This window comes from Oncorhynchus keta, chromosome 9 (genome assembly GCF_023373465.1).
Source record: "Oncorhynchus keta strain PuntledgeMale-10-30-2019 chromosome 9, Oket_V2, whole genome shotgun sequence".
In the NCBI taxonomy this organism is placed as follows: domain Eukaryota; kingdom Metazoa; phylum Chordata; class Actinopteri; order Salmoniformes; family Salmonidae; genus Oncorhynchus; species Oncorhynchus keta.
In genome coordinates this window covers 11,005,659-11,024,378 of record NC_068429.1, presented here as the reverse complement: position 1 = coordinate 11,024,378, position 18,720 = coordinate 11,005,659, and the positions used below count along the sequence as shown (strand labels likewise).

At 41.4% G+C, this 18,720-nt stretch overlaps 1 protein-coding gene and 1 long non-coding RNA gene across 15 annotated transcripts in view; one reads left to right on the top strand and one right to left on the bottom strand.

The window, feature by feature from the left end:
- Positions 1-18,720, top strand: part of tln1 (talin 1) — a 174,657-nt gene that overhangs the window by 136,398 nt on the left and 19,539 nt on the right. For 2 of the 3 annotated variants that reach the window (XM_052525129.1, XM_052525130.1), the window contains exons 44-51: positions 56-202; positions 664-830; positions 2,075-2,258; positions 3,481-3,519; positions 5,447-5,572; positions 13,122-13,238; positions 13,698-13,883; positions 14,299-14,406. In XM_052525129.1, the coding sequence (XP_052381089.1) occupies positions 56-202; positions 664-830; positions 2,075-2,258; positions 3,481-3,519; positions 5,447-5,572; positions 13,122-13,238; positions 13,698-13,883; positions 14,299-14,406 (1,074 nt within the window). The remainder of the gene's footprint in view (positions 1-55; positions 203-663; positions 831-2,074; positions 2,259-3,480; positions 3,520-5,446; positions 5,573-13,121; positions 13,239-13,697; positions 13,884-14,298; positions 14,407-18,720) is intronic. The other variant, XM_052525131.1, reaches the window with a different exon arrangement.
- LOC127931725 (uncharacterized) lies at positions 9,262-13,061 on the bottom strand. Of its 12 annotated transcripts, none has more exons than XR_008142736.1 (5): positions 12,792-12,841; positions 11,896-12,129; positions 11,545-11,856; positions 11,428-11,505; positions 9,262-11,353 (listed from the first exon to the last, which is right to left on the bottom strand). It is a non-coding gene; the product is annotated as an uncharacterized LOC127931725 (long non-coding RNA). The 12 variants fall into 12 exon arrangements; XR_008142742.1 differs by having other exon boundaries at positions 11,584-11,856; XR_008142737.1 differs by lacking the exons at positions 9,262-11,353; positions 12,792-12,841 and adding exons at positions 12,574-12,608; positions 12,870-12,902 and having other exon boundaries at positions 11,378-11,505; positions 11,896-12,090.

Here is an 18,720-nt window from a genome sequence, read left to right as displayed (position 1 = left end):
AATGATACTGAATAAGGGCTTTCTAAAGAGTCCCAACTCCTCTGTCCTTGTCCAGATTGGTTCCCACATCAAGAAGCAGGTTGGGGAGCTCGGCTTCAACTGTACTGGGCTGGTGACTAAGGCCGGAGCTCTACAGTGTAGTCCCAACGACTCCTTCACCAAGAAGGAGCTGATCGACAGCGCACGCAAGGTCTCCGAGAAGGTGAGCCATAATGACCTATCTGTATTTCTTCCTACCGACATGCAGCTAGCCCCTGTTTTTTTAAAACATTTTATATTTGTCCTGTCCTCTGTTTGTTATTTAAGCCTACTGTGTTTTATGTTTTATAAACCCCTCCAGATAAGAATTTCCCTCTCAGGAACAATTAAGTTATTTGAATGTGAATTTGAGTTAACATAGGAGAGATCGTTGTAGCCCCTGAGAACCCAAAGGAAGCCTTGGTATCTGTCTGTTTTGACTGGTGATGCCTTCAACAACGTTACATTGTGACCTTGTCAGGACAAATTTTGAAATAGACTGGTTCCCGGGATTGAAATGTTGTCTCTTTGGTTCTGGATCTTTAATAAATCACAGTTGGACCATGTCAGAGTTGCAGACATTAAACCTTGGTTGATGCAGCCATATGATGACACCATATTCATAACATCTCTTCTCTCTGTCAGGTGTCTCATGTGCTGGCGGCCCTTCAGGCTGGTAACCGTGGCACCCAGGCCTGCATCACAGCAGCCAGTACCGTGTCGGGCATCATCGCCGACCTGGACACCACCATCATGTTCGCCACCGCCGGCACGCTCAACCGTGAGAACTCGGAAACCTTCGCCGACCACAGGTACTGTCCAGTAGTCTGGTGTAATATTTGATGCTGGGGTTATTAACTATGGTAGCCTGGTGTAATATTTGATGCTGGGGTTATTAACTATGGTAGTCTGGTGTAATATTTGATGCTGGGGTTATTAACTATGGTAGCCTGGTGTAATATTTGATGCTGGGGTTATTAACTATGGTAGTCTGGTGTAATATTTGATGCTGGGGTTATTAACTATGGTAGTCTGGTGTAATATTTGATGCTGGGGTTATTAACTATGGTAGTCTGGTGTAATATTTGATGCTGGGGTTATTAACTATGGTAGCCTGGTGTAATATTTGATGCTGGGGTTATTAACTATGGTAGCCTGGTGTAATATTTGATGCTGGGGTTATTAACTATGGTAGCCTGGTGTAATATTTGATGCTGGGGTTATTAACTATGGTAGCCTGGTGTAATATTTGATGCTGGGGTTATTAACTATGGTAGCCTGGTGTAATATTTGATGCTGGGGTTATTAACTATGGTAGTCTGGTGTAATATTTGATGCTGGGGTTATTAACTATGGTAGCCTGGTGTAATATTTGATGCTGGGGTTATTAACTATGGTAGCCTGGTGTAATATTTGATGCTGGGGTTATTAACTATGGTAGTCTGGTGTAATATTTGATGCTGGGGTTATTAACTATGGTAGCCTGGTGTAATATTTGATGCTGGGGTTATTAACTATGGTAGTCTGGTGTAATATTTGATGCTGGGGTTATTAACTATGGTAGCCTGGTGTAATATTTGATGCTGGGGTTATTAACTGTTGTGCTTGGGAGGGTAAAGGGGGTTATTTGCGTACTCACCCATAGAACACGATATCATTATCCAGAACACAACATTAACTCTTAAACTCTGGGGCCGGGACATTACCAGCATCGCAATATTTTTTACATATAATTTTTTTTTTTTTTAACATGAAGCAGATCCAGCTCTTTTGGTCCTTTAAAAACCTGCAGTATGTAAAATATTGTGTGTTATAGCTTGGAAAATAAATACATGTGACTCAGGATGACAACACAATGATGTTTGTTTCCAACATTTGGGATGTTTTCCTAAAGAAGTTACATCCGCTTCGTGTTTTGTTTCCTTGCCACAATACTAAGGAGTGTATGGTGATACTGGTGTCGTCCCATACATATCATGCACATCACTGCACATAAACAGTGATTGATATTACATAAATAACTGTGAATGCATATGTCTCATGGTGCCCCTCCCAGAGAGCACATCCTAAAGACAGCCAAGGCGCTGGTGGAGGACACCAAGCTGCTGGTCTCTGGTGCCGGGGCCAGCCAGGAGAGACTGGCCCAGGCTGCCCAGTCCTCCGTCATCACCATCACCAAACTGGCCGACGTGGTAAAACTGGGCGCCGCCAGCCTGGGCGCAGAGGACCCCGAGACACAGGTACGACATGTTCGTCCCCATATTGTTCCCATCCAAAAAGCACTGACATTTTTATTCAGGGTGCCAGTATTATCTCTAGTTCATGTTAGTGTCACTTAAAAAAAAGGAGACTCTCACATACATTGGAGTTAAAAATTTGATTCAAAAGAAGGCATTTCCCTACACTATTCTTGCTTTGAATCTTTTACCTTTTTCATTTCAAAAGCCAATATCTGGGTCTATCGACTTTTGTCAAAGCAGATATGTGAGTAGTAGTAATAATCGGCTAGTTTTATAGTAAGTAGTCATTTTGTAGTAGTAGTAGTAGTAAGTAGTTGTTTTGTAGTAGTAAGTAGTTGTTTTGTAGTAGTAAGTAGTTGTTTTGTAGTAGTAAGTAGTTGTTTTGTAGTAGTAAGTAGTTGTTTTGTAGTAGTAAGTAGTTGTTTTGTAGTAGTAAGTAGTCGTTTTGTAGTAGTAGTAAGTAGTCGTTTTGTAGTAGTAGTAGTAGTAAGTAGTGGTTTTGTAGCAGTAGTAGTAGTAGTAGTAAGTAATCGTTGTATAGTAGTAGTAGTAAGTAGTTGTTTTATAGTAGTAGTAAGTAATCGTTTTATAGTAGCAGTAGTAAGTAGTCATTGTATAGTAGTAGTAGTAGTAAGTAGTTGTTTTATAGTAGCAGTAGTAAGTAGTTTTGTAGTAGTAAGTAGTGGTTTTGTAGTAGCAATAGTAAGTAGTCATTTTATAGTAGCAGTAGTTGTTTTGTAGTACTAGTAGTAGTAAGTAGTGGTTTTGTAGTAAGTAGTTGTTTTGTAGTACTAGTAGTAGTAAGTAGTTGTTTTGTAGTAAGTAGTTGTTTTGTAGTACTAGTAGTAGTAAGTAGTGGTTTTGTAGTAAGTAGTTGTTTTGTAGTACTAGTAGTAGTAAGTAGTTGTTTTGTAGTAAGTAGTTGTTTTGTAGTACTAGTAGTAGTAAGTAGTTGTTTTGTAGTAAGTAGTTGTTTTATAGTAGCAGTAGTAGTAAGTAGTTGTTTTATAGTAGCAGTAGAGTAGTCGTTTTATAGTAGTAGTAGTAAGTAGTTGTTTTATAGTAGCAGTAGAGTAGTCGTTTTATAGTAGTAGTAGTAGTAAGTAGTTGTTTTATAGTAGCAGTAGTAGGACCTTGCGATGTTTCTTATACTAGTGTTTAATCGAGTGCTCTCTCTGTGCTTGCCTTCCTCTCTTCACTCTTCCTCTCTTCACTTCAAAAGGCTCTTTTTTCTTCGCATGGGACAGATCTCTGTACAAATGTGGGTACTCTTCCCTTTTGTCTGAATATGAACTGACTCAAAATGTCCTTTTTCTGTGCTCTTTGGAGTGGCCATCAGTTATAGTGTATACACTACCACAGACTATAAAGACTTTAGTCTGTGGTTGAGATTAGGATGAACAAAGACACACTGGGTGACCCACTGAGGTCCGTTCATTCTGTTATCCAACTTCGGTCCTGGAGAGTTACTGGGTGTTCAGGGTTTTATTCCAGCCCATTTCGAACACACCTGGGCCTGTATCCACAAAGTGTCTCAGAGTTGGAGTGCTGATCTAGAATCTGTCCATAAAATCTTATTTATTATGATCTAGAATCAGGCCCCATCTGTCCATAAAATCTTATTTATTATGAGGGAAAACCGATCCTAGATCAGCACTCTTACACTGAGAGACTTTGTGGATACGGGCCAAGATTTAAATAATCATGATCTTCGGGGCTGTATTAAAAGCCTGCAGATACAGTAATTCTTCATGACTAGAGTTAAGAGAGCTACAGGAGAAACCAAGTGTAGCAAGATGTTTTGAGTTGATAATACTACTCTCCATGCCCCTCCCTTCAATAGCTACATTAGCCATCACATGCTTCAAACCTGCTACAGACATATTGAGTTTTTAACTGTGGTGGACGTTCAATCTTCAGCTAATGTAATTTATTAAGGGTTCTCTACTGAATTACTGACATGGTTTCTATGCTTAAGCACAAATAGCCTTAAGAAACCACCGATGTGCATTAAAGTTTCCAAAAGCATCAGCATTTACGAGCTTCCTGTTTACAAGGTCGGCTCGTCAGACAAACCCCCCAAAAGGCATTTGTGCGGTCTTTATTCATTCTGATTGTTTTCAAGGGTGTGTTCTCATCTCTCATACTTACAGCATACGGGTTGATTTGAAACGTTTTTTAAACGTTTTTTATATTTATTTGCTGCTGGGCTCTGACAAACTAGCCTCCCTCACTTTGTACAGATTCGATTGGGTTTGATTGTCTCATATTTAATGGGTTGGATTTGGCTCATTGATTGGTCCATTTTCCGATCTGTCCAATGGTATTCCATTTTCTTCTAGCTGTTGCTCCCCACTCTGCTTGGCTCCTCCCTAACCATCCTATTGCTAATCATGCCCCACAATGCATTGGTGAATGCGCTAATTTGAACAACAGGCTGTTTTTGTTCAACCTGCTTATTCCCAGTAATTACTACTTTGTCTTGAGTACTTTTGATTTACAATGTCAGAAATGGAAAGTGAAAATTTAGGAAGAATGGCTCTACTGAGTTTTTTTAATACATTGTCGAGTCTAGTGGTCCCACCTTTATGACTATAGTCATCCAAAACCTAACTGCTTTTATCTGCTGTCTCATCAAGTCTGTTATTGGTATGAATAACTGTTATTGGTATGGTTAGACACTGTTATTGGTACGATGAGACACTGTTATTGGTACGATGAGACACTGTTATTGGTACGATGAGACACTGTTATTGGTACGATGAGACACTGTTATTGGTACGAATAGACACTGTTATTGGTACGATGAGACACTGTTATTGGTACGATTACACACTGTTATTGGTACGATTACACACTGTTATTGGTACGATTACACACTGTTATTGGTACGATTACACACTGTTATTGGTACGATTACACACTGTTATTGGTACGATGAGACACTGTTATTGGTACGATGAGACACTGTTATTGGTACGATGAGACACTGTTATTGGTACGATTAGACACTGAGGTTTTTGGTCAGATTCTCTATTACCTGTGAGTCTCTTACCATCCCATTCCATCATACTTCACAACACACTGTGTGTGTGTGTGTGTGCGTTTGTTACCAGCCAGTAGATGTCATTGTTTTACCATTGTAAACCTCCAGTCACTTGTTTCCTTCTCTGGTGGGCCCTCTATAGGTGGTCCTGATCAACGCTGTCAAAGACGTTGCCAAGGCTCTGAGTGACCTCATCAGCGCTACCAAGGCCGCTGCAGGCAAGCCTCACGACGACCCTGCCATGCTGCAGCTGAAGAACTCTGCCAAGGTAAAATAGTACTCTTCTGGGCCTGAGGTTGATCCAGGGGATAAGCCTGCTGCACTCGGCACATTTGCCATCCTTTGCCTGCGTGGGATCGAATCCTGACATGTTCCGGTCTTCACACTATGTTCCAGCTTTCTGTCTCGTCTTCATTTCTCTCTATCCCTTTCAATAAAACTGGAAAAATACTTTAAAATATATTTATGAAACAGTCCCCAGTTTCTCTGTAGCTCTGGACTGCTGCTAACGCTGTGATGTCACTAACACGTGTTGGGTCTCTAACACCAGTCTCCCTCTTATATACAGTAAATTAATTGCACTTTTATATTTATTTATTTATTTATATATACACTACTGTTCAAAAGTTTGGGGTCACTAAGAAATGTCCTTGTTTTTGAAAGAAAAGCACATTTTGTGTCCGTTCAAATAACATCAAATTGATCAGAAATACAGTGTAGACATTGTTAATGTTGTAAATGACTATTGTAGCTGGAAACGGCAGATTAAAAAAATATATAATGGAATATCTACATAGGTGTACAGAGGCCCATTATCAGCAACCATCACTCCTGTGTTCCAATGGCACATTGTGTTAGCTAATCTAAGTTTATCATTTTAAAAGGCTAATTGATCATTAGAAAACCCTTTTGCAATTATATTAGCACAGCCGAAAACTGTTGTTCTGGTTAAAGAAGCAATAAAACTGGCCTTCTTTAGACTAGTTGAGTATCTGGAGCATCAGCATTTGTGGGTTTGATTACAGGCTCAAAATGGCCAGAAAGAACTTTCTTCTGAAAGTCATATATTCTTGTTCTGTGAAATGAAGGCTATTTCATGCGAGAAATTGATCTGGTACAACGCTGTGTGCTACTCCCTTCACAGAAAAGCACAAACTGGCCCTAACCAGAATAGAAAGAGGAGTGGGAGGCCCTGGTGCACAACTGAGCAAGAGGACAAGTACATTATAGTGTCTAGTTTGAGAAACAGACTTCTAACCAAGTCCTCAACTGGCAGCGTCATTAAATAGTACCCGCAAAACACCAGTCTCAACGTCAACAGCGAAGAGGCGACTCCGGGATGCTGTCCTTCTAGGCAGAGGTCCTCTGTCCAGTGTCTGTTCTTTTGTCTATCCTAATCTTTTTTTTTTTTGGGGGGGTAGGTCTGAGATATGGCGTTTTCTTTGCAACTCTGCCTAGAAGGCCAGCATCCCGGAGTTGCCTCTTCACTATTGATGTTGAGGCTGGTGTTTTGTGGGTACTATTTAATGAAGTTGCCAGTTGAGGACTGATGCTAAGGCTGTGATGTCACTAAATTTGATGTGATTTTAATGGACAAAAATTGACATTTCTAAGTGACCACAAACGTTTGAACGGTAGTGTGTGTGTGTGCCTGTATATATATACATACATACATACATACATACATACATACATACATACATACATACATACATACATACATACATGCATGCAGTCGTGGTCAAAAGTTTTGAGAATGACACAAATATTAATTTTCACAAAGTCTGCTGCCTCAGTTTGAATGATGGAAATTTGCATATACTCCAGAATGTTATGAAGAGTGATCAGATGAATTGCAATTAATTGCAAAGTCCCTCTTTGCCATGAAAATTAACTGAATCCCCAAAAAACATCTCCACTGCATTTCAGCTCTGCCACAAAAGGACCAGCTGACATCATGTCAGTGATTCTCTCATTAACACAGGTGTGAGTGTTGACGAGGACGGCTGGAGATCACTCTGTCATGCTGATTGAGTTTGAATAACAGACTGGAAGCTTCAAAGGGAGGGTGGTGCTTGGAATCATTGTTCTTCCTCGGTCAAACATGGTTACCTGCAAGGAAACACGTGCAGTCATCATTGCTTTGCACAAAAAGGGCTTCACAGGCAATGATATTTCAGCCAGTAAGATTGCACCTAAGTCAACCATTTATCGGCTCATCAAGAACTTCAAGGAGAGCAGTTCAGTTGTTGTGAAGAAGGCTTCAGTGCGCCCAAGAAAGTCCAGCAAGCACCAGGACCGTCTCCTAAAGTTGATTCAGCTGCGGGATCGGGGAACCACCAGTACAGAGCTTGCTCAGGAATGGCAGCAGGCAGGTGTGAGTGCATCTACACGCACAGTGAGTTTTGGAGGATGGCCTGGAGTCAAGAAGGGTAGCAAAGAAGCCACTTCTCTCCAGGAAAAACATCAGGGACTGACTGATATTCTACAAAAGGTACCGGGATTGGACTGCTGAGGACTGGGGTAACGTCCTTTTCTCTGATGAATCCCCTTTTGTTTGGGGCATCCGGAAAAAAGCTTGTCTGGAAAAGACATGGTGAGCACTACCATCAGTCCTGTGTCATGCCAACAGTAAAGCATCCTGAGACCATTCATGTGTGTGGTTGCTTCACAGCCAAGGGAGTGGACTCACTCACTATTTAGCCTAAGAACACAGCCATGAATAAAGAATGGTACAAACACATCCTCCGAGAGCAACTTCTCCCAACCATCCAGGAACAGTTTGGTGACGAACAATGCCTTATCCAGCATGATGGAGCACCTTGCCATAAGGCCAGAAGTGATAACTAAGTGGCTTGGGGAACAAAACATCGATATTTTGGGTCCATGGCCATGAAACTCCCCAGACCTTAATCCCATTGAGAACTTGTGATCAATCCTCAAGAGGCAGGTGGACAAACAAAACCCCACAAATTCTGACAAACTCCAAGCATTGATTATGCAAGAATGGGCTGCCATCAGTCAGATGTGGCCCAGAAGTTAATTGACAGCATTCCAGGACGGATTGGAGAGGTCTTGAAATAGAAGGGTCAACACTGCAAATATTGACTATGCATCAACGTCAATAAAAGCCTTTGACACTTATGAAATGCTTGTAATTATACTTCAGTATTCCATAGTAACATCTGACAAAAATATCTAAAGACACTGAAGCAGCAGACTTTGTGGAAATTCATATGTCATTCTCAAAACTTTTTGCCACGACTGTACATACACTTGAAGTCAGAAGTTTACATACACTTAGGTTGGTGTCATTAAAACTCGTTTTTCAACCACTTCACAAATTTCTTGTTAACAGACTAGTTTTGGCAAGTTGGTTAGGACATCTACTTTGTGAATGACACAAGTAATTTTTCCAACAATTGTTGACAGACAGATTATTTCATTTATCATTCACTGTATCAAAGGCTTGCAAGCCGAAGAACACATCCCAACCGTGAAGCACGGGGGTGGCAGCATCATGTTGTGGGGTGCTTTGCTGCAGGAGAGACTGGTGCACTTCACGAAATAGATGGCATCATGAGGAAGGAAAATTACGTGGATATATTGAAGCAACATCTCAAGACATCAGTCAGGAGGTTAAAGCTTGGTTGCAAATGGGTCTTCCAAATGGACAATGACCCCAAGCATACTTCCAAAGTTGTGGCAAAATGGCTTAAGGACAACAAAGTCAAGGTAGGGGGGGGGGGGACTATGGTCTGTTTGAAACATGTTTGGTATTTTATTTGGTATTACAGACAGATTGAAAATGTCAGTGAAGACACTTGCCAGTTGGTCAGCGCATGCTCTGAGTACACGTCCTGGTAATCCGTCTGGCCCCGCGGCCTTGTGAATGTTGACCTGTTTAAAGGTCTTACTCACATCGGCTACGGAGAGTGTGATCACACAGTCGTCCAGAACAACTGTGCTCTCATGCATGCTTCAGTGTTACTTGCCTCAAAGCGAGCATAAAGTAATTAAGCTCATCTGGTAGGCTCATGTCACTGGGCAGCTCGCGGCTGTGCTTCCCGTTTGTAGTCTGTAATAGTTTGCAAGCCCTGCCACATCCGATGAGCGTCGGAGCCGGTGTTATACGATTCAATCTTAGTCCTGTATTGACGCTTTGCCTTTTTAATGGTTCTTCAGAGGGAATAGCGGGAATTCTTATAAGCTCCCGGGTTTGAGTCCCGCTCCTTGAGAGCGGCAGCTCTACCCTTTAGCTGATTGCGGATGTTGCCTGTAATTCATGGCTTCTGGTTGGGGTATGCACGTACGGTCACTGTGGGCACGACGTCATCGATGCACTTATTGATGAAGCTAGTGACTGATGTGGTGTACTCCTCATGAGGCTGGTTGAGAGAATGCCAAGAGTGTGCAAAGCTGTCATCAAGGCAAAGGGTGGCTATTTGAAGAATCTCAAATATTATATTTATTTTGATTTGTTTAACACTTTTTTTTTGGTTACTACATGATTCCGTGTGTTATTTCATAGTTTGGATGTCTTCACTATTATTCTACTATGTAGAAAATCATTTAAAAAAAAAAAAACCTTGAATAAGTAGGTGTGTCCAAACTTTTGACTGGTACTTTATATATCGAAGAAAAATATAAACACAGCATGCAACAATTTCAGAGATTTTACTGATTTACAGTTCATATAAGGAAACCAGTAAATTGAAAAAAAAAATGTGTTGCCCTTATTAATGGATTACAGATGATTGGGCAGGGGTGCCTGGGAAGGCATAGGCCTACCCACTTGGGAGCCAGGCCCAGCCAATCAGAATACATTTTTCCCCGCAAAAGGGCTTTAATACAGACAGCAATACTCTTCAGCACCCCCAAATTCTCTAGAACAATTTTGGAGGCAGCTTATGATAGAGAAATGACATCTGTGGCATTGTGACAAAACTGCACATTTTAAAGTGGCCTTTTATTGTACCCAGCACAAGTTGCACCTGTGTAATGATCATGTTGTTTAATCAGCTTGTTGATATGCCACACCTGTCAGATGGATGGATTATCTTGGCAAAGGAGAAATGCTCACTCACAGGGATGTAAACAAATTTGTGCACAACATCTGAGAGAAATAAGCTTTTTTGAGTGTGTGGAACATTTCTGCAGTCTTTTATTTCAGCTCATGTAAAGTGTTGGTCTCATTTTTCATGTTGCGTTTATATTTTTGTTCAGTGTAGTACTTTTATATGAGTCGGGGTGAGGAGGGCAGGTATCCCTCGCTCTCTCTCCTCTCTCTCTCTCTCTCACTCACTCACTCACTCACACACACACACACACACACACACACACACACACACACACACACACAGCTGTCAGTAAAGTTTTCCTAAGGTACTTTATAGCCAAAACACTGACCTCAACCACACCCTGTACTTTATCCCTTCTTTAAGTCCTTCAGTCATAAATCATCTGATTCAGAACTGAAGTGTCTGTTGACAGCTGAGGGTGTAACTCTGCACTAATCTCCCCCTCCTCCCCCTGCTGACCCGGAATGGAGCATAGGGCAAGGCTATCACACTGTGGCAGTCTGACAGAACATCGCCACTCGCTGGGAGAAGTGTGTGTGTGGTCAGCCTCCCTGGCAACTCTCCCCTGTCCCTCCACTCCATTTTCTCTTCATAATAATAATACATGGGTTTTATACAGTGCTTTAAATGGAACCAAAGTCACAGTAGTTTCTCCCTTTCGCTCTCGCTCTCTTTCTCTCTCTCTCTTTCTCTCTCTCTCTCTTTCTTTCTCTTTCTCTTTCTCTCTCTTTCTCTCTCGCTCTTTCTTTCTCTTTCTCTCTCTTTCTCTCTCTCTCTTCCCAGTCTCCCTCTCTTCCCAGTGTGTCTCTCTCATCTGTCTCTATTTCACACTTTTCTTTCTCGTCTTGATCTCTTTTCCTCTATCACTTTTCACAACTCTTCTCTCTACCATACCTGAGAATACACCAGTTCCCTTCTCTCTACCATACCTGACTGAGAATACACCAGTTCCCTTCTCTCTACCATACCTGAGAATACACCAGTTCCCTTCTCTCTACCATACCTGACTGTGAATACACCAGTTCCCTTCTCTCTACCATACCTGACTGAGAATACACCAGTTCCCTTCTCTCTACCATACCTGACTGAGAATACACCAGTTCCCTTCTCTCTACCATACCTGACTGAAAATACACCAGTTCCCTTCTCTCTACCATACCTGACTGAGAATACACCAGTTCCCTTCTCTCTACCATACCTGACTGAGAATACACCAGTTCCCTTCTCTCTACCATACCTGACTGAGAATACACCAGTTCCCTTCTCTCTACCATACCTGACTGAGAATACACCAGTTCCCTTCTCTCTACCATACCTGACTGAGAATACACCAGTTCCCTTCTCTCTACCATACCTGACTGAGAATACACCAGTTCCCTTCTCTCTACCATACCTGACTGAGAATACACCAGTTCCCTTCTCTCTACCATACCTGACTGAGAATACACCAGTTCCCTTCTCTCTACCATACCTGACTGAAAATACACCAGTTCCCTTCTCTCTACCATACCTGACTGAGAATACACCAGTTCCCTTCTCTCTACCATACCTGACTGAGAATACACCAGTTCCCTTCTCTCTACCATACCTGACTGAGAATACACCAGTTCCCTTCTCTCTACCATACCTGACTGAGAATACACCAGTTCCCTTCTCTCTACCATACCTGACTGAGAATACACCAGTTCCCTTCTCTCTACCATACCTGACTGAGAATACACCAGTTCCCTTCTCTCTACCATACCTGAGAATACACCAGTCCCCTTCTCTCTACCATACCTGAGAATACACCAGTTCCCTTCTCTCTACCATACCTGACTGAGAATGCACCAGTTCCCTTCTCTCTACCATACCTGACTGAGAATACACCAGTTCCCTTCTATCTACCATACCTGACTGAAAATATACCAGTTCCCTTCTCTCTATCATACCTGACTGAGAATGCACCAGTTCCCTTCTCTCTACCATACCTGAGAATATACCAGTCCCCTTCTCTCTACCATACCTGAGAATATACCAGTCCCCTTCTCTCTACCATACCTGAGAATACACCAGTTGCCTTCTCTCTACCATACCTGAGAATATACCAGTTCCCTTCTCTCTACCATACCTGACTGAGAATATACCAGTTCCCTTCTCTCTATCATACCTGACTGAGAATGCACCAGTTCCCTTCTCTCTACCATACCTGAGAATACACCAGTCCCCTTCTCTCTACCATACCTGAGAATATACCAGTCCCCTTCTCTCTACCATACCTGAGAATACACCAGTTGCTTTCTCTCTACCATACCTGAGAATATACCAGTTCCCTTCTCTCTACCATACCTGACTGAGAATATACCAGTTCCCTTCTCTCTATCATACCTGACTGAGAATGCACTTGTTCCCTTCTCTCTACCATACCTGACTGAGAATACACCAGTTCCCTTCTCTCTACCATACCTGACTGAGAATGCACCAGTTCCCTTCTCTCTACCATACCTGACTGAGAATACACCAGTTCCCTTCTCTCTACCATAGCTGACTGAGAATACACCAGTTCCCTTCTCTCTACCATAGCTGACTGAGAATACACCAGTTCCCTTCTCTCTACCATAGCTGACTGAGAATACACCAGTTCCCTTCTCTCTACCATACCTGACTGAGAATACACCAGTTCCCCTATGTCTGTCCCCCAACTCTTTCACATAGTAATAACACCTCTACTGTATGTCTGTCCCCTTGTCCCCCCAGGTGATGGTGACCAATGTGACGTCACTCCTGAAGACAGTGAAGGCAGTGGAGGACGAGGCCACCAAGGGCACACGGGGACTGGAGGCCACCATTGAACACATCAAACAGGAACTGGCTGTGAGTGGCACTGGCACACAGAAATAGAATAACTAGAATTCCCATTCAAGTGACTGTTCTGTCATTCTATTTATATGCTGTCACACCAGAGGACAGTTGTCTTGAAGTGTCACTGGACAGCAGAAGTTTCAACTCAAAATCAACCAGCTTTAATTTGAGAATAGAAGACACATTTGTCCAGTTTGAGATGGAAATTTAACCTAATCACTCGTCATACACACGTCATACAATGCTGTAATACCGTATTCGAAAGTTCTGTACATCAAAAACACAATAGTGTATTCATCATCACAGTAAGTTATATTGATAAGTTGAAAAACTATTTTGAAGAAAGATATTACATATTATAATCCTATATACACGTATGGGCCTTTTATATAATGTCCTATTATAACAAAAAGTCAAGTATTATAGCTACCAACAGGCTAAGTAAATAGTTACTGTTTTGTTCTCTCTCAGGTGTTCAGCAATGGCGATCCTCCCCCCAAGACGTCCACTCCAGAGGATTTCATCCGCATGACCAAAGGCATCACCCAGGCAACAGCCAAAGCAGTGGCTGCTGGGAACTCGTGTCGCCAGGAGGACGTCATCGCTACGGCCAACCTGAGCAGGAGGGCCATCGCCGACATGCTGCACTCGTGCAAGGTCAGAAAGGGGTCAAGACGACCCTTAGATAACCTTCAGATAACCTTTATCTTCTCTAACTCCTTGGAGCTAATCGCCCTCGACAACCTTAAAGGGATACTTCAAGATTTTGGCAATTAAGGCATTTTTTTCTACTTACCCGGAGTCCGATGAACTCATGGATACCATTTGTATATCTCTGTTTGAAGGAAGTTGAAGGTGGTTTCTGGAGCCATTGATAACTAGCATTAGCGCAATGACTGGAAGTCTATGGGAGCAGCTAGCATGCCAGTTGGAATGACGAGCTCTCTAATACCTTTTTGTAATTATCGAAGTGAATATTTATGAATACAGCAAAGAAAAACCCAATGTTATCTATTCGTGCACCAGTCATACATGTCCCATACTAATGTGTGTGTCTGTGTGGTCTCCACAGCAAGCCGCCTACCACCCAGAGGTCAGCAAGGAAGTTCAGAACCGGGCCCTGCGCTATGGAAACGAGTGTGCCTTGGGCTACCTGGGACTGCTGGAGCATGTGCTAGTGGTAAGATTACATGTATCTCTTATTTGAATATTATTTTATTTAAGCGGTAAGAAATGGCCGCTGTTTGTCAAAGTGCTGATTTGTTTGCGGGAGATGGTTTGATGTGTAGGCGTTGAATCAAGTGCATTAGTGCTGAGCTGGAACAACATGAATCACTGAATCATGATTAGTTGAATCAGGTGCATTAGTGCTGAGCTGGAACAACATGAATCACTGAATCATGATTAGTTGAATCAGGTGCGTTAGTGCTGAGCTGGAACAACATGAATCACTGAATCATGATTAGTTGAATCAGGTGCATTAGTGCTGAGCTGGAACAACATGAATCACTGAATCATGATTAGTTGAATCAGGTGCATTAGTGCTGAGCTGGAACAACATGAATCACTGAATCATGATTAGTTGAATCAGGTGCGTTAGTGCTGAGCTGGAACAACATGAATCACTGAATCATGATTAGTTGAATCAGGTGCGTTAGTGCTGAGCTGGAACAACATGAATCACTGAATAATGATTAGTTGAATCAGGTGCGTTAGTGCTGAGCTGGAACAACAGGCTCCACACACAGTAGATGTCCAAGACCAGAGTTAGTGGTGACCACCACTGCTGTCAGGGTTGTGGGGACTAGGAAGGGTATATTCTTACATGGGAGTTAATCTCAAGACCAACACCTCCCATATACCCCACATCCCCCTCCACCCCACACACCCTCTCCCAACCTTCACCCCACATCCCCCTCCTCCCGAGTGGCGCAGCGGTCTAAGGCACTGCATCTCAGTGCATGAGGCGTCACTACAGACACCCTGGTTCGAATCCAGACTGTATCACAACTGGCTGTGACTGTGTGTCCCATAGCACAATTGGCCCAGTGTCATCCTGGTTTGGCCGGTCGTCATTATAAATAAGACTTTGTTCTTAACTGACCTGCCTAGTTAAATAAAGGTTCAAATAAAAATAAATGATCTCCCTCCCTTCACCCCCTCCCTCCATTCCTTCACCCCCTCCCTCCTTCACCCCACATCTTTCAGAGGGCTCTGGATGAGACCATTTCAAACAGCAATTCCTATAGCTCCCAAAATACTAGACCTGCCCCTCTGCCCCCATAACTGAGAAAAGCGTGTCAATATTGTCCCAAGAGGTGTTGCCAAGACACACAACCACCAAACCCTCCCCCCCCCCCACCACCACACAAAGAGATTAATTTACCATGTGATTTATGACATATCTGCTGCCATGGGACATAAAAAGCCTTATCTATCAATAAAACCAACCCATTGCCCCGCCCCCACTCCCAATGTCAGAGGTCACATATAATGTCAACGTCCTTTTTCCTCCTCAACACCCCCTGTCTAAGACGGGTCTAATTGGTGGGCGGGGAGCGCAAGGTGTTAAGCCACAGTCATGTCTATTATAGAGATGGTGTGTAGAAGGAAGGGATATCGGTTAACATGGTGACCACTAGAGCTCTTGGATTCCACTCAGGAACTAATCAGCAAGGGACTTCCTCAGGGTGCAGGGATATTGGAACTATATTTGGGAGCTGTTGAATTGCTTTTTTGGTTGCAAAAAGAGAAATCAAAAGGGACAAATCGTAACTTGAAATCTGTGTGCTTTTACTTGGACGTTGACTGACTCAGCCTTTCACATTAATCATGCATTGATGTCAATGGGAGATTTCAGACATTTTTTGTCACATGCACAGATCTCAAGATAGTATTCTGCCATGATTAAGTTGTTCATTACTATAGATTTACATGAAAATCAAACGATATTAAGATGATATCACATTACGAAACCATTTCCATGCACATTTTCTCACCTGGTATTTTCTTATACTTTCTCCACCGTGAAATTAAATGTCTATTAAAATGTAACCGAAAGGTCCTGATGAATTTCCTCTCCACCCTCCCCCCAATTTCCTGTGAATGTTCTGGGTCTCACTGTTGACTGTGATGATGTAGCCGGTGAGTATTAGTAAGGCTATGTGATTGACTGCACGAGTGTGGAGCTACATTGACCCAGTTCTGGGGACATACTTTCACCGCCCTGAAAACACTGTCCTCAGCAAATCCTAGATCAGATCCACACATCTCTCCTTATCTGGCTCTAAAATTGTTAATACAATTATATTACCTCAGATCTACACTTACCTGGCTCTCAAGCTGGTTTTAAAGAAAAAGTTAGCTTCTTTTTTTTTTTTTTACAACCAAATAAAATGTTTTCGTTTCACTTGTTTTTGAGAAACCAGAGATTCAATTCCTCATCCTCATTGTGTAGAATGGAAGCTCAAAAAACACATATGTATTCTTTCAAACGGAAACACTTTCAGTATAGTGATGTGGGTCTTTAAAAGTTGTAAACATAAAATTGTGTCGTTACGAACTTTATCCACAAGATAATTTCACACAAAATGTCATATAATATGACAGCTACTAGAAGCGGGAGTATTCTAATATTAGAAGTGGTAGTATTCTAATATTAGAAGTGGTAGTATTCTAATACTAGAAATGGTAGTATTCTAATACTAGAAGTGGTAGTATTCTAATACTAGAAGTGGTAGTATCCTAATATGGTAGTATCCTAATACTAGAAGTGGTAGTATTCTAATACTAGAAGAGGTAGTATTCTAATACTAGAAGTGGTAGTATCCTAATATGGTAGTATCCTAACACTAGAAGCGGTAGTATCCCAATTCTAGAAGCGGTAGTATCCCAATTCTAGAAGCGGTAGTATCCCAATTCTAGAAGCGGTAGGATCCCAATACTAGAAGTGGTAGTATCCTAATATGGTAGTATCCTACTATGGTAGTATCCTAATTCTAGAAGCGGTAGTATCCCAATACTAGAAGTGGTAGTATCCTAATATGGTAGTATCCCAATACTAGAAGCGGTAGTATCCTAATATGGTAGTATCCTAATATGGTAGTATCCTAATATGGTAGTATCCTAATTCTAGAAGCGGTAGTATCCTAATATGGTAGTATCCTAATATGGTAGTATCCTAATATGGTAGTATCCTAATTCTAGAAGTGGTAGTATCCTAATATGGTAGTAGTAGTCCTAATTCTAGAAGTGGTAGTATCCTAATATGGTAGTATCCTAATATGGTAGTATCCTAATTCTAGAAGTGGTAGTATCCTAATATGGTATATCCTGGTAGTATCCTAATATGGTAGTATCCTAATAAAATCTAGTAAGTGGTAGTATCCTAATATGGTAGTATCCTAATATGGTAGTATCCTAATTCTAGAAGTGGTAGTATCCTAATATGGTAGTATCCTAATAATTTATCCAGAAGATAATTTATCCTAATTCTAGAAGCGGTAGTATCCTAATTCTAGAAGCGGTAGTATCCTAATGAAGTAGTATCCTAATATAATACTAGTAGTATCCTAATTCTAGAAGCAGTAGTATCCTAATTCTAGAAGCGGTAGTATCCTAATAATCGAAGCGGTAGTATCCTGATATGGTAGTATCCTAATTCTAGAAGCGGTAGTATCCTAATATGGTAGTATCCCATTTCTAGAAGTGGTAGTATCCTAATTCTAGAAGCGGTAGTATCCTAATATGGTAGTATCCTAATTCTAGAAGTGGTAGTATCCTAATATGGTAGTATCCTAATATGGTAGTATCCTAATTCTAGAAGTGGTAGTATCCTAATATGGTAGTATCCTAATATGGTAGTATCCTAATTCTAGAAGCGGTAGTATCCTAATATGGTAGTATCCGAATATGGTAGTATCCTAATATGGTAGTATCCTAATATGGTAGTATCCTAATTCTAGAAGTGGTAGTATCCTAATATGGTAGTATCCTAATATGGTAGTATCCTAATTCTAGAAGTGGTAGTATCCTAATATGGTAGTATCCTAATATGGTAGTATCCTAATATGGTAGTATCCTAATTCTAGAAGCGGTAGTATCCTAATTCTAGAAGCGGTAGTATCCTAATTCTAGAAGCGGTAGTATCCTAATTCTAGAAGCGGTAGTATCCTAATATCTAATACGAGCGGTAGTATCCTAATATGGTAGTATCCTAATTCTAGAAGCGGTAGTATCCTAATTCTAGAAGTAGTATCCTAATATATATCCTAATTCTAGGTAGTATCCTAATATGGTAGTATCCTAATTCTAGAAGTGGTAGTATCCTAATTCTAGAAGCGGTAGTATCCTAATATGGTAGTATCCTAATTCTAGAAGTGGTAGTATCCTAATATAGTGGTAGTATCCTAATTCTAGAAGTGGTAGTATCCTAATATGGTAGTATCCTAATATGGTAGTATCCTAATTCTAGTATCCTAATATGGTAGTATCC